The sequence below is a fragment of the Limulus polyphemus genome, unplaced genomic scaffold (genome assembly GCF_000517525.1).
Source record: "Limulus polyphemus unplaced genomic scaffold, Limulus_polyphemus-2.1.2 Scaffold306, whole genome shotgun sequence".
In the NCBI taxonomy this organism is placed as follows: Eukaryota; Metazoa; Arthropoda; class Merostomata; order Xiphosura; family Limulidae; genus Limulus; species Limulus polyphemus.
The window spans coordinates 618,366-634,296 of NW_013665916.1; the positions used below are offsets into that span (position 1 = coordinate 618,366).

The 15,931-nt window shown below is 29.2% G+C and overlaps 1 protein-coding gene across 1 annotated transcript in view; it reads left to right on the forward strand.

Moving 5' to 3' along the window:
• The window catches only part of LOC106457239 (PRKC apoptosis WT1 regulator protein-like), a 27,006-nt gene extending 24,506 nt beyond the window's left edge, over window positions 1-2,500 (forward strand). The window contains exon 7 of the mRNA XM_022383076.1: window positions 1,993-2,500. Coding sequence (XP_022238784.1) covers window positions 1,993-2,082 — 90 coding nt within the window. The 3' untranslated portion in view covers window positions 2,083-2,500. The remainder of the gene's footprint in view (window positions 1-1,992) is intronic.
• Window positions 2,501-15,931: the final 13,431 nt, after the last annotated feature.

Here is a 15,931-nt window from a genome sequence, read left to right on the forward strand (position 1 = left end):
AAATGATAATGCTCCTAGGACAGATAATATTTCCCTAAGGGTTTTGAAGGAGGTTAAAGATTGTATATATGAGCCACTTGCTACTATTTTTTGTCAGTCCTTGAATAGTGGGGAGGAACCAGAGATTGGAAGATAGCTAATGTAACATCTCTTTTCAAGGGAGGTTATAAAAATTGTCCCTGTAATTATAGACCCATTAGTCTTACATCAGTTGTGGGAAAAATTTTGTAAAGTCTGTTAAAAGATTCTTTGCAAAGTCATTTAACAAAGTTTAGAATTTTATTGAATAGTAAACATGGTTTCACTAAGGGAAAACCTTGCTTTACAAATCTTTTAACATTCTTTGAAAAGGTTAATGCTTATGTAGATGAGGGTAAGGGTGTAGATTCGATGTCTCTGAAAGCATTTGACAAGGTGCCACATAAAAGGCTTGTAAAAAAAAATTAGCTGTATAGGTGTGGGGGATAAGTTATAAATTGGATAGAAGATTGACTGGATGGAAGAAAGCAGAGGGTTGTTACAAATGGAGTTAAGTCAATTGGATTAATGTCACAAGTGGGGTACCTCAGGGCTCAGCCTTAGGACCTTGGCTCTTTTTGATTTACATCAATGACATAGATGAAGGAATAGTCAGTAAATTACTTAAATTTGCAGATGATATTAAGGTCTTGGGTGTTGCTAGCTATGAAGAGGATGCTGCTGATTTACAAAAGGATTTAGATCATTTAGTGAGTTGGGTGAATAAATGACAAATGGGTTTTAATTATAATAAATGCAAGATAATGCATGTGGGTTATCATAATTTGAATTATAAGTATAATTTGGATGAGAATAACCTTAATAGTGTTATGAAGGAAGGGGATCTTGGTGTAATAGTTGATCAGTCTGTAAAGCCATCCAAGCAGTCTGCTGTTGCTAGTGGTAGGGCAAATAAGATTTTAGGTTGTATCTATATAAGTATTGAATACAAATCTAAAGAGGTTATACTTTCATTATATAGGTCACTAGTTAGGCCACATTTGAAATACTGTGTTCAGTCTTGGGCTCCTTACCTTAGAAAGGACATTGAATTGTTGGAAAGGGTTCAGAGAAGGGTTACTAGAATTTTGCCTGGGATGGAGAGTTTATCATATGACGAGAGGCCGAAATCTCTCAAATTGTTTTCTCTTTGGGAAAAAAAAAGTTTGGGGGGATCTGATTGAGGTGTTTAAGATTGTAAAGGAATTGATAGTGTATCATCTTTTTTTATATTTAACAATGAGAATAGTAGGACTAGGGGAAACAAATATAAATTTTGGCAAGGTGGGAGTCATCTTCAGCTAAGACAATTTTATTTTTTTAATGGTGGTTGGCCTTTGGATTGGGTTGCCTTCAGATGTTGTAGAGGCAGTAAATTTAAATGAGTTTAAGAAAAAGCTTGATAAGTATATAAATTAAAAGGGCTGGGTTTAAAAAATGTTTATTTTAATTTTTTTAATCATATTAGTTTTGAAGATGGAACAGCTGAGATAGACCAATAAATCCCATGTTGTCCCAAAATATTATGTTATGTTAACTACAATTTCAATTTTTAAGAGTAATACTGATCATACTTTCATTTTAATAATAATGGATAAGTTTGTAATGAAACATTAGAGTACAAATTTTTGTAAAATTATTAATTTTTGCAGTAAAATTTTTGAAGGCTCATACACTATGCATTACATACACGTAAGAAAAGTTAACAAAAGTACGGTTACAGTATGGGCAGTGTTTTTATTTCAGGAAGACTTCTTCTATAAAGAAAGAAACATTCCAAAGTGTTCTAGTTTTATTTTGGTCAGTAGAGTTTCAATACTGTTTTTAATAATAAGATATTATTGGGCAGATGATTTTGGTATTAAACACTGTGTGATAGTAATGAAAAGATTTGTGGTAAATAATAATAACAGCTTGTGAGACATAATTGTAACTTGTTACTTTAGTACTTTTTTCATGTGGTGGTATATCTAGGAACTTGCAGCTGCTTATTCTGAAAAAAGCAGACTGGAGGAGGAAAATCACTCCCTACTTACTGGATTGGCTAGTCTGAAGATGAAGTAAGAAGGTTTATTCTTTGTATAGACCACTTAGGAAACAGCTTTTTGTTAGAGTCTCAATCTATTTTTGCAGCTCCTAATATACATAGTTAAGTTCTGACAGAATTCATACTGCCTACTTTACTAGTGTATCTGTATTTTTACTGTAATAATAAGAACCATTTGTGTTCGTGTATTCTTTTTGTTGACAAAAAGCACTTGTAGTTGTATTTTTAAAACCTGTTTACTCTATACTGAGAAGTTCTTTGGAAGTAAATTGTTTGTGTCCAAATTTATTATTTTATCCTAATCTTTTCTATTTTATGATATTCATTAGAGGGAAATAAAAGGGCCTCGTGATTATATGAAAGTCATATTCTCCACCAGTGTTAATAATATTATATTAATAGAATTCTCTTTAATTATTCTTCTACCAAATGAACCTTGTAAGTTTGCATTATTGAAAAATGTAAAATGTATTTTATTTTTAAAGATTCTTACTGTATTTTATTTAAGTACTGTTGTTCATTAGCTAAATTAATATAGGTAAAGTTTTTATAATTCACATCTGTATGAATAACAGATGTAGAAAATGTTCTGTTCAGAATGTTAATGGGAAGATTTTGCTATTGAGAAAAAAGAAAACTGGTTGAGAATTCACACAGATCGGTATTAATTAGTACATTACATTAATGATAAATGTGTATATTATATTGAACAAAATATTTTAGAAACAAAATGTTTGATGAATTTTTAAAAACAACCTATCATAGTAGCAAAGAAGTGTGAACATCAGGTGAAGGAGTATTCTGAAAGTTGTGTGTTTGTGATTGTTTTTTGTTAACATATAGAAGTATTCTTGGATTACTGTACTCAGAAAGCTCATGAGTATCATTAATTCTTCCAACTTTGTTTTAAACTTCCTGTTTTCAGGAATGCATGCATATGTATCTATAACTATTTATTTGAGGTAGTTTCAATTCATAATCAACACTGCAAAAGTGTTCAAGTCTAGCTTATTGTAAGTTGGAAAAAAGTATTGAGAATAAAACATTCCATCATAATTTATCAAAAAAGTATATTTTACAAACAATTATGTTCTTTTTCAAATCATCTTTAGAACTTTGTAGGAAAATTTGCATTCTAAAGAGTTTTATAGTGTTTAGATTTATTGAAGAATGAAAATTTTTGAAAAATTTTCTTGGTATTTTTGAAGATTCCTTACAAATTAGTCTCATAGTTAGTCAATTAGAGGTTTCTCTAGAACTTAAACTGACTTGACCCGTATCTTTTTTGAAACATTCTTCACTTAATTGAAACTATTTCTGATGATGGTAACTTAGAATGAAAGTATGATGCTTCATTATTTCTTAATTAAATATCTATATATATTATCCTACAAAATTAAACCTAGTAATACCAAAATATTTAATGAGTTTCATTTTATTTGTTAGAAATATAATAAACAAAATATGAACTCTGGAAATCAAGATGGTATTGGTTTTCCAAACAAAATAACATTCTAATTTCATTTATTTCTAAATCACTTTACTAATATATAAATATTTGTACAATTCTAATCTCCTTTCAGTGGCTCAGTGGTAAGTCTATGGACGTAAATGCTAAAAAACGGGTTTTGATATCTGGGGTGGGCACAGCACACATAGACCATTGTTTAGCTTTTCGCTTAACTAAGAACAAACAGAAGAATTCTAATAAAGTGCAATTCATTAGCTTTGAGAAAAGTTTAACTGAAATTATTAATTTTTTTCTGATACATAGGCTTACAGTTTTAAAGTTGTTAGTAGTGCAAAGGAGCACAAATCAACACTCATGTTTGTGATTTCCTCTTTTCACAAAAAATTAACAGTCTTAACTTAAAACATTTTATTGAAATGAAGGAAATTTTTTTAGTTGTATAAAATTTTTCCATATCTCCAATTTCATAGCAAATTATTAAATTTTGTGTAGTGTGTATTAAAGTTTAAATGTACATGTAAATGAAGCAAATTATTGTTCTCAGGTCATAGGTTTTGGTCTTAGATATTAGCTCTAACTACAGTGCAATTTTTTAATGCATTTTTTTACCAATTAATTTTTGCAAAATTAGTTAAGACCATTTTTTCATGATTTGGATATATATTTATTTTATATCTTATTAATTTTTTATATACATTAAATGAGTTTGATTGTCTGACTTAAAAATATAGTAATAAAATTTTAACTCTGAAAATCAATTCAGTTATTTCTTAAGCTCCTATTGGGCAAATAAATATTATGGAAAATAGAATGAAAATGTTTTCAAAAGGTCCATTCATTGATCTCTTATAAAGGGTTATTATGCTTAGTTTGAGTATAAAAGTAGCTATTTATAGTCAGGTTATTTTTTCACCACTGTCTTAAGCATCTGGGTTAAAATTTAAACTGGGTTTAAGAACATTCCTTAGTTGTCAGATTGACAGATTATAAATAGTTAAAGTAAAATGTCACAGATCTTTTATTATTTTTCTTGATCATTTAATCAACTTTTAAGAGAATATAGTCTTATATAAAACTAAATGAATAATTCTATAATTTTCTCATGAGTGAGACAAAATATTATTTTTAGGAATAAATCAATCAATTTTTCCAACCTTCTGTTTGAAATTGAAATGGAAACTTGGCTATTTATGTTTAATATTTTGACAGTTGCATTAGTTGTATATCAAATTTGATGTTCAAGTAATGCACATTTTAATTTAAAAGAGTTAATGTAATTATTTACCCATTATTTTAAAATGGTGAAATTACTTGGTAGAAATATTAAGCCTTGAACAGTCTTATGAAAATTATTTTTTCTTAAGATTGGTAGACCTCCATTTAATCAAAATATTGAGAAGTTATCTTATGAAATTAGTGATTAAATGTTCTTTTATTTTCTCATTACAAAACAATACTAGCTCAGCCTTAAACATTCCAGTGTCAACTCTCCAAAAGAACAAATTTACCATAATAAATTCTTAATTAGAATTTGAATTTTGTAATTATTAACTTAACTATAATGGTTATATAAAATGGTGAATAACTGTTCATCATAAATATTTTTTTAATGATATTCAACGAGATTTTGATTTGAATTTTAACAGCAATATTGCACATTTTTGATAGCAAACTGAAATCGGGTTATTACTGCAGGTACTGCTTTTTATTTTGTAAACCCATTTCGCAAAAATAGGGAAGAAAAGAGAAGATATGTTATACCTAGATACTCTAATTAATTTATGTGTGAATGACATTTATTATGAAGTGTTCTGTTGATATTTATAAGAAATATGTGAAGGTTTATTTATTGCTTTTTTTGGTTGTTTGGGTCTTTTTTGAAATTTTATTTATCTCACAAATTAAGAATTACCATTGAGCTAGTATTATGTGTATTAGAATTATTATGTAATTGAGAAATCAAAAACCACAAAATATAATGTTCTTTTAAAAATTGATTGAATGGTAAACAGTTTACCAAATCATCTTGATATGATATGTTTTTCTATGTAAATGTCAATTGGAGCATAACAACTCCATTCTGAAGGAAAAAAACTAATTTTTTTTTATGTGGTTATGAAGTTACCAATCTATATTTACTTGCTAGTTAAGTCTTATAATGTGTAGATTTTCAAACATCCTTAAAACAAAAATAAATCTGATATTATGATATTTTTTACTCTCTCTCTCTCTATTGTGTAGTTGTTAGATTATTCACATATGTTTTGTGTTTGAAGGGCATGTAGGTAAAGAATTTGTGTATTTTATGCCACTTCAAGTTTATATACCTGATTTGAAAAATCTGGTTTAAGAATATTTCTTTGAAGATCTTATTTAGTAATTTGTTTTACACTGGCACTGATAAATAAAAAAAAAAATGCAAATTTGATGGTTGTTTAAATCAAATTCCATGTGTTTGCCAGATGTTAACTACTGTTAGTTTATATTGTTTGTATCAACTCTATTTAAACGTGTATTTTTAAGAGTAATTAGCTGAAGCATGGAATTTTCATAAGCTTGGCAGCTGCTTCATCAGTTTGGCACTATTGTCAAAGTGAGGAGAGAAATTAATACTTGAAATATTCCATTAAAAATTAAGAATTCATTTTATATGAATAAAAAAGTAAAAAAATGTAATGTTTAATTTTGTTTATACATACATATATAAGCTGAATGCCTGTCATATGATGAGAAATAATGATTAATTTTTCTTCTTAATATTACATCTAAATAAATGTTTTATGAACGTGTTTTCTAAAAATTAATTATAACCTAGTAATAATATATGTATGTATGGAGAATGACTATCTTATTTCTAGTACTTCACAAAAACAACACTTTTTATATCCCCTTTAAACAATATGACTGCTGTATATTTTTAAGTTATGTTAATTTGTTCTTCTTGATAAATTCTTATCAATTGAAACATGGGAAAAATCTGATTCTCAAAGACATTCCATCTTGGTCAAGAGTTATGAACCTACAAATTATTAATTGTGATGGTAAAGGCAGTGAATTTTATTTTGAATTCTGGGGCTTTTATTTGGACTGTCTTCCTGTTTTTGGCTTTTTTAGCCTGTGGAGCTGAAGAATCGTGCTTTAATTTAGGCATTTTCAAAATTGAAATGTGCTACAGGTAATTATAAAATTGCACCCGAAAGTTTCAATTGGACAAAATTTGGTGATGTTGCATCTATGTATCTCCTTGAAAACCTGTCAAACATAATGGGGGATTTCAGTTAGTATTATGATTTTTGTGTGCTAGAAATATCAAACATGGGGCATGCGTATACCCAATTCTATTTTATTACTCATCAGAATCTCTAACAACTTACCCTCAAATCTAATTATATGCCCAAAGTAGTGCATTGTCTGTTTTTTATATATATATATGGCTGAAAGAATTTTAAAAAGTCATACTTGCCTCTCATGGCAGAAAGCACATTGCATGTCAATTGTTACTGCAGAGGCCGAGATATGGGGTGACAGGCAGATGGCTTTTCATGTTTATCTAGTAGATTATTCACTTATTTGTTATACCCTAGAAAATGCCATTGACTTAAGCCTCTGTCGCCAGTTCATCAGTAACTATGAAGGCTTATAAGATTAAAAATCAGGTTTCTATACATGCAATGGTCACAGCATAGGTTATTCCATTATGTAGCCATTTACTTAACAACAAACAGATATTTAAGTTGCGAGTGGTTAAAAATTTTGTAAAGTTTATTTCTCACATTTTTAACGATATGCTATCAGAAGAGCTGAACATTTGATACACCATGGTCACCAATAAAATATTTTGTTCTTAAAGCATTTGTGAAGTTTGAGGTCACATCATACTTTATTATCACATGTGACATGTAAAGAAGTAATGTAAATTGTATTTTGTTCCTTAGACTTTGATTTTTTTTTCTTATGGGATAGCATTAATATTTATTGTTTGAAACCTTAATTTTGATGGCTTAAACTGAGAATGTAAACAGAAACTTGATAGGGTTATCTACAGCATCAGCAGTGGGCAATAATAAATGTTTTTAAAAATTAATAATTCCTAATAACAGCCAATTAAATTCTGAGAGTCATAGTCATAGATTTTAGGGGATGATTTAGCTTGGAATGTTTAAAGAGATGTGATGATTGGCATGTGTATTATTTTATTTGAACATTTAACTTCTTCCCCATCTCCCCAATGTAAAAATCATCACAGTCTAAACAGCTTACTCTGTAAACATAGCTGAAAAGTTATTGTTAAAACATCACCAACTAAATTTAAATTATTTATTATGACATTTGGAGAAAACGCTCTTCATCAGATAGTTACATTGCAACTCTCTGTATTGAGCATTTGCTCAAAATATCAGACTAAATTATTTCATTTTAACTGGTGTTTTAACACAGATTTCACTTTTTTTTTCTATTTCCATCACTGTGTATTACCCTAATCCCTTTTTCTATGAATACTCTATTAACACAGTTTGTCTCATTCAACAAAAAAAATATTTTTTGAAAGTTAATTAGCTTAAACTCCCACCAGGTTTAATCGTAAGTTAGCTGTTGTTAATAATTATTGATTTTTAAAAGCTTTTATAAGTGTGTGAAGTCACATCAGAGATCATTGCTTTTTGTTACATTAACGATTTTGATAGGGGCATAATTAGAAAATCAGAGGTTTGTAGGTAGGATCAAACTCTTGGGTATTTCTAGCTGTGTCGAGGATGGTAAACTACTACAGAATGGCTTGGGTTGGTTGGTTAGTTGGACAAATATTTGTCAAATCACATTTAATTATAGTAAATGCAAAATAATGCATTTGGGTTAAAATAAACTTAGTACATGGTTAAATAGATGGGAACTTAATATCATAATTAAAGAAAAAGATCGCCAAATACTTGTGGATAAGTTATTCAAATCATGAAGGCAGGGGTTTTTAATATTAAAGCTTGTAGAATTTTAGGTTGAATTTATAGAAATATTGATAAGTCTAAAGATGGTAATTATCTCTTTATACAAATTGCTAGTTAGGCTTCACTTGGAATACTGTGTATAGTTTTTGCATCCATACATAAGAGGGTTCAGAGGAAGGCTACTAGGATGATTCCAGGGATGGAAAGGTTAAACTATGAAGATCAGTTACAATCTCTTAACTTATTTTCTTTTGAGAAAAGAAGGGTCAGAGATGATCATATTGTAGTTTACAAGATTGTCCATGGAATGATAGGATAAAGGGATCTGATTTTTTGTGCAAAGTTTTGAAGACAATAGGATGAGTAGATACAAATTTTAAGATTTTGGAAAAAGACTAAGCTCCAATTAAGAGTTTTATTTTTCTAACAAGATGATTGGCTTATGGAATTAATTGCCATTAGCAGCAGTGGAGGCCAGCATTTTAGAAGAATTTAAAACAGACATTCATAATTTCTTGAAAGATAACAAGTAGGTTTAAATTTTTACTTTTTTAAGGTTGATGTACAGTGACAGCCTTGAAGGATCACTTGGTCACTTGTGGTCTGTAATTTATGCTGTTGTTTTAGCTTTCCCTCATTATACCATGGCTAACCCAGTAAGTTATTTCCCATATCAAATTTTCGTTTGTTTTCTCCATTTTATAAGTTGAAATTGAAGTTTCAGTCTTAATATTGCAATACTTGTTTTAACAAGTTTATGTTACGATTAACAGTTTATTTTAGTTTTTATTGTTTTCAGTTTAACAGTCTCCATTTTTTTACAATGAAAAAATTAAGTGTGTGCTACAGATTGTAGCCTCTATAGACTTAACTTGAAAAGCATATATATAAATTTCAGGCTAATAGTTTTTTGAAAACCATTAAGTATACAGCAAGTGGGAAGTATCAGAATTTGATATAAGCCTCAATAAAAAATAAATTTGAAAAAATTATATAAATTTGCTCAATGTTAATTTGGAATGTAATAGTGATGCTGTAAATTGTTTTTACTTACGAGAATACATTAGTAGGTGTACTTTTGCACCTTGTTACACACATTTTTTTTATTGTGAGAAAGAAAGAAAGGTAATTAGTGAATTAAAAAATTTAAGAGTATCATTGATCTTACAAAAAGGTATTTTGATAATAAAATTAATATGGTATATATTGTATAAAAGTAAATGCAGGGTGCCTTGAAATTATTTTGACAAATTTATTAACATTTCTTTATCAGTGTAGAAAGCATTACAGCACAAACATTCTCGATCTGTGAAGAATTATAGTATACAAATCTACATTCCATGTGTCCACCACTGTACCTCATTGATTTAATGAAGTTTTTGTAGATATTGTAGAAACACAAGTAAACAATTTTGTGAACATAATTTTTAGACATCCTGTTTGCTAATGTGTGTATAACTGAATTCATTGAAACTTGTATATGTAGAGCAATGGTAAACTTCACTACGACTAACACTAAATAGAATGCCTGTTATAAGGAGAGATATTTAATTCATTGCTTATTATCCATTGTGTAATAGCTTTTGTGCTTCTTTATGTAAAAGTGCTTGGTTAGGTATTTAAACAGTGCACTAACTCAGATATTTTTCTTCTAGTAGTTAGTCTGTAAGAGTTTTGTCTCTTAATAAGAAGTTTAAAAAATATTTATGTATTTAAAATTAACTGATATATAGAAATAATAATTTTATGATATGCTTTTATATTTTTAATAAGTTTATGATTTTGATTTTAATCAAATTACGTTTATAGCCATATCAAACAGTTAACAGTTTGTAAGTACAGTGCCTACTAACTGCTGAAGTGTCTTTCACTTCTTTACAACTTTAAAGAGAACTTAAGAGACTGATTCTCACATATTAGTTTAAGAAATATTGTAGATTCAAAAGTGTTACCTGCATAATTAGTTTAACATGTGTATCTTTTTGCTGATTAATCATTTGTAAAGGACATTCTGTACTAGATTTATATTTTACTATCTGATGTATTCATTCAACACATTGGTAAGCTATAAACTTTTGTCAAATAATGGTTTAAATTTACAAAAGAAATTAACTGTTTATGATTTGTTTGTTTTTTCTTTAAGAGAAATATTGAGTTAAACTGGGAGTTTGTAGCATATTGGGGGAAAGATTGGTGATCTTTGTTCCATGTACTCTGTGTGATTTGACTTGAATTCAGAGATTACTTTGTCACTTATATATTGCAGCTAGAGCTTATGTATGTTGCCAAGTTTTAGTAGTTAAAATTTGTTTATTATGTCAAGCAAGGCATCTAGTCGCAAAATAATTTTATGTTCTTATAGGAGTGATGTACAGATTGCATTTTAAAACATTTTTGCACTTTTTAGTCTGAAAAGCTCAGTGTATTGTTATTGAACTCTTAAGCTATTTTACCATAAGATTATGTTATTGTGCTTGGAAGGCCTTGTATCAGTGTATTTGTTTGTATCAAAATGTAAACCAGCGTACAAGTCTGTGTTGTATTGTACTTACTGATTTGTTTATTACTGTTTTTATAATATGTATTGAATATTTTTATTTATTGCATCTTTTTATATTTTGTTTTAAGGGAATGTACTTTAAAACTTCAGTTAAGAATTTGTATTCTTCTTGCTGTGGTTGCTTTAAGATTTTTGAAGAAATTTCTTAAAAAGAAACCTGTTATTGATTAATGTATATAAAGTTCTTAATTTGAAAAAAACAGATCAAAGAATGAACACATTAGTTTTACTTCTCTGTGTAAAATATATGTTAATTTAACATAAATCAGGGCCATGTTTATTAGTGTAATGAATATCATGTGTCAAAAACTTTTTTCTCTTGATACATAGATATTCTGCTTGCACTTTTATATTTTTTCTTGTCTAATATGCTCATTTTGTAACCAGTATTTATTGCACAAATTTTGTTTCTATAAACTTTAAATGTTTTGTTTATTTGTTTAAAACCCATGGCCTTCCACAAAATATGAAGAAAAAGAAAATTGATATCAGTCAAGCATCACAACAATTGTGTATTAATTGTTGTGTGTGTATCTGTGTGTTTGAGATCATATCTTAACTAAGACAAGGAAGAAATTTGAACAATCCAGATTGTACCTGTAAATAAACTACAAAATCAGTTGTGTTTTTAAAATTGATATATTTCTTTTGATTTTATAGCTGCTTTCACGTGTATAAACACAAGGAAAGTTTGCATTTCGTGTTTAGTCCTGGATATTTTAAAAGGTTATTGTTTTTAAATTCTTCCTGAAAAATATTTTACATTAATATGTCTACCCTTTCTACTACATGTATAAGCATCTCTCAACTTCTAATCTAATAAAAATATTAACCTTCATTTGTTGCAGTTTTTTTTTATGTGGTTAATTACCCCCTTCAGAATCTGAGATTTAAAAAGTATAACTCATTATTTTGGTTTATTATTAAGTATCAAGTTCTGTTATTAATAACTACTCTCACTTCTCTGTGGATTATTAAAAAGGCTTAACTATTCTTTAACTTCTGTGGATTATTAAGTATGAATGACTGTTAATCACCATTTAGTTTTCTGTGATATGTTATTGGAGATGATTTCTGTTTTTAGTTGTAAATTATAAGCACTGAATGATTTTCCTCATTATACAAGTTAGTTTGTTTCTGGCATTAAAAGACAAAACTGTGTGTGTGTATAACTTTAACTGTGCCAAACATAATTTACATAATTAGTATGCTGAGTAAGGATCGTAAACAGGCTTGGAGTTACACCATCATCCACTGCAAATTGTCTGAGCTTTGGTCATTATAAAGTAAACACTGTTGATTAAATATATACTATATTGAGAAAATAGGAAATATAGTGTTCACAGGAAATGTCTTAAAGAAAGATCCAAAACCCTATAATTCGAGCACTTTCAAAAGGTGGACTTTTCTTTTTCATTTTGCCCCTGAAGAAGAAAGGTCCACCTTTTGAAAGTGTTTCGGGTTATAGGGTTTCAGATCTACATGTTAAGTTGATTTCTTGAACCATAGTATTTTCCTAATATCATGAATGTCTCAAAGAATATCTCAGCATTAATTGGAAACCGGTATAACTTTAGGAAATGCACCAAAGATTTATTTGCTTGAACTATGTGTTGTCTTAAACTCTTAAGCAAAAGAATATCAACCACTGTTTTGACTAGATGTGTTGTTTTAAGAAACAAATGTCAACCACTGCTTTGAAAAATATGTTGTTTTAAGAAACAAATATCAACCACTGTTTTGACAAATGTGTTGTTTCAAGAAACAAATGTCAACCACTGTTTTGACAAATGAGTTGTTTTAAGAAACAAATATCAACCACTGTTTTGACAAATGTGTTGTTTTAAGAAACAAATATCAACCACTGCTTTGACTAGATGTGTTGTTTTAAGAAACAAATGTCAACCACTGCTTTGACTAGATGTGTTGTTTTAAGAAACAAATGTCAACCACTGCTTTGACTAAATGTGTTGTTTAAGAAACAAATGTCAACCACTGTTTTGAAAAATGTGTTGTTTTAAGAAACAAATATCAACCACTGTTTTGACTAGATGTGTTGTTTTAAGAAACAAATATCAAACACTGTTTTGACTAGATGTGTTGTTTTAAGAAACAAATATCAAACACTGTTTTGACTAGATGTGTTGTTTTAAAAAACAAATATCAACCACTGTTTTGAAAAATGTGTTGTTTTAAGAAACAAATATCAATCACTGTTTTGAAAAATGTGTTGTTTCAAGAAACAAATGTCAACCACTGTTTTGACTAGATGTGTTGTTTCAAGAAACAAATGTCAACCACTGTTTTAACTAAATGTTTTATTTTAAGAGAGAATTTTCAACCACTGCTTTGAATAGATATATTGTTTTAAGAAACAAATATCAACCACTGCTTTGGCTGTACATGCATTATTTCAAGAAAATATATCAAATACATACCATTAACAGGACATGGTTTACCTTAAGCAATGGTTATTAAACAAACAGGAAACTAAATAATAGCCAATTCATTGGTTGTATATCTGTTCTGTTATCTCAAGTAATGGATATTAAACACTGCATTGACTGAACATGTTATCTCAAGTGATGGATATTAAACACTACATTGACTGAACATGTTATCTCAAGTAATGGATATTAAACACTACATTGACTGAACATGTTATCTCAAGTGATGGATATCAAATACGGCACTGATTGGACATCATGTGTTATCTCAAAGAATTGATAGTAAACATCTGAGCATGAATTGTTTTACTGGGAAAACATTAAATATATTATTTCATAAAAAAAATCAGACATACAATATTGCCTGTGTTTATGTTAGAAGAATGCATGTTTTGTGAAGAAGAAAATACTTTTTGACTGTGTGTCTGCATGTTGAAATATGTGTATTTAAAAAAAAAACGAAACAGTAAATACACAGTTGTATGTATGCATCGATTGAATAATAAGGCTATAAAAGCTGCATAGAAAGATTAATAATTGAAAGATTGTAAATGAATTGCGGGTTTGCTTTAATGCTTACACTGTATAGCACGTTGGTTTCAGGGTATAAACTAATACATGAAGTTATTACCCAGATATTACTTAATTTTTAAGTAATTTAAACTGTGTCTATTTTTATCGTCATATTAACTTTCGTAGTACTTTTATAAAACGGAATTACATGTACGTATGATTTACATTCTGTGATTTGATTTACCTGATGATTAAGACCTAATGATAAAATGCAATTTATATGAAGTGTCTATACATTCAGCCAATCTAACGATAAGTATATTCTTCCTTTGAATACACTTGCAAAACATTGATTAGCTTATTATTATAATGTATTATCCAAAATTAACCTCTTTTTTTTTGTCAGAATATATCATTTGAAATGTATATCACCAAACCTGTTTGAATCCTGAATAAATATATTGGTTTTCATCGTTTTGTTTTTTGAATGTCTGTTTGGAGCTTCATTCAGTTACTTTATCATAAAAGATTAAATGATAACACTATCTACATGGGCATATGCGTATCGGCGCACCACCTTATGTAAATTATTAATTTAATTCAGGTTCTGAACTTTTTTTTTGTTGTCAAACTTCGTATTTTTTATTCACAGTTATACTCAGCATGGTAAAAATAAATTAGACGATTTGAACTATGTAATATATTTATTTGGTGAAACTAAAAAAATAAACGGGGACTTACAATGAAAAGTTTATTTTATTTTTCACCAAAATAGAATCCCATTAGTGTTGTGACATTACAAATGACGTAAAATAAGTCGACTTAAACAAAGTAACCTGTACTGATTAATTCAACCCTCTATTTTGAAAATCACTCTCAGTACTTCACGAATATCTCGTGGTGGCGTTATATGTGACGGTCAATCCCACTACTCGTTGGTAAGAGAGTTGGCGGTGGGTAGTGATGACTGGCTGCCTTCCCTGTAGTCTTTCACTACTAAATTAGAGACGTCTAGCGCAGATAGCCCTCGTGTAGCTGTGCGAGAAATTCAAGTCAAACAAAGCTCTCACTGCTAACACTGAACTTAATCACTCACCAGTACAATGAGTACTCGCCGATTTTGGTGTTCATATCGCTTATTTCTACATATTGCACGAAATTTCTAGCTTTTACAGGGGTTTTAACATTCATGAACTTTCTAGATATTGTATCATGTGCCCTCTATCAAATAAATATCTAAATTAGCAGAGTAAATATTACTTACAACAACATGCTAAGTCAGCATACATGTAATATATTATCACTGGCATTGCTTACTGACAAACTTTACTTTGGGCATAGAATGTGCTCACGTACATATATTTATATCTGTATACGTGTATACATTGTTACATCTAATAAGTAAATATTTATTATCGTTTTCTTTTCACCTAGAAAATGTTTTACACAAAAATACTGACTTAGGCTGTCTGTGTTTTTTCTTCCAGATTGTAGTGATAGCCCATGATTCTTCACAGAATCATCAGTTAATTCATATACCACGTGATCTTAAGCACAAAAAGTGTTAGGTTAACCCGCTGCGATGTTCCTTCTATTTTATAGACTACTGTTGCCTTCACGTTTTATTAAAAACAAAGTATTCACCTTGAGTACAGAATGTGATTACATATTTATATATGAGTAATACTTAATTTACTTGACCTAAACACGTATAGAAAATATGGTCACAACAGTATTGTTTCCTGATAGAAATGCCGACTTGCCCTACCTGTGTCCTTTTCTTTCTCTCCCCTTCCTCTTAGTGGTTTGGTTTGAATTTCGCGCAAAACTACACGAGAGCTAACTGCGCTAGCTGTCCCTAATTTAGCAGCGAAAGCCTAGAGGGAAGGCAGCGAGTCATCGCCACCAACTCTGGGGCTACTCTTTTACCAA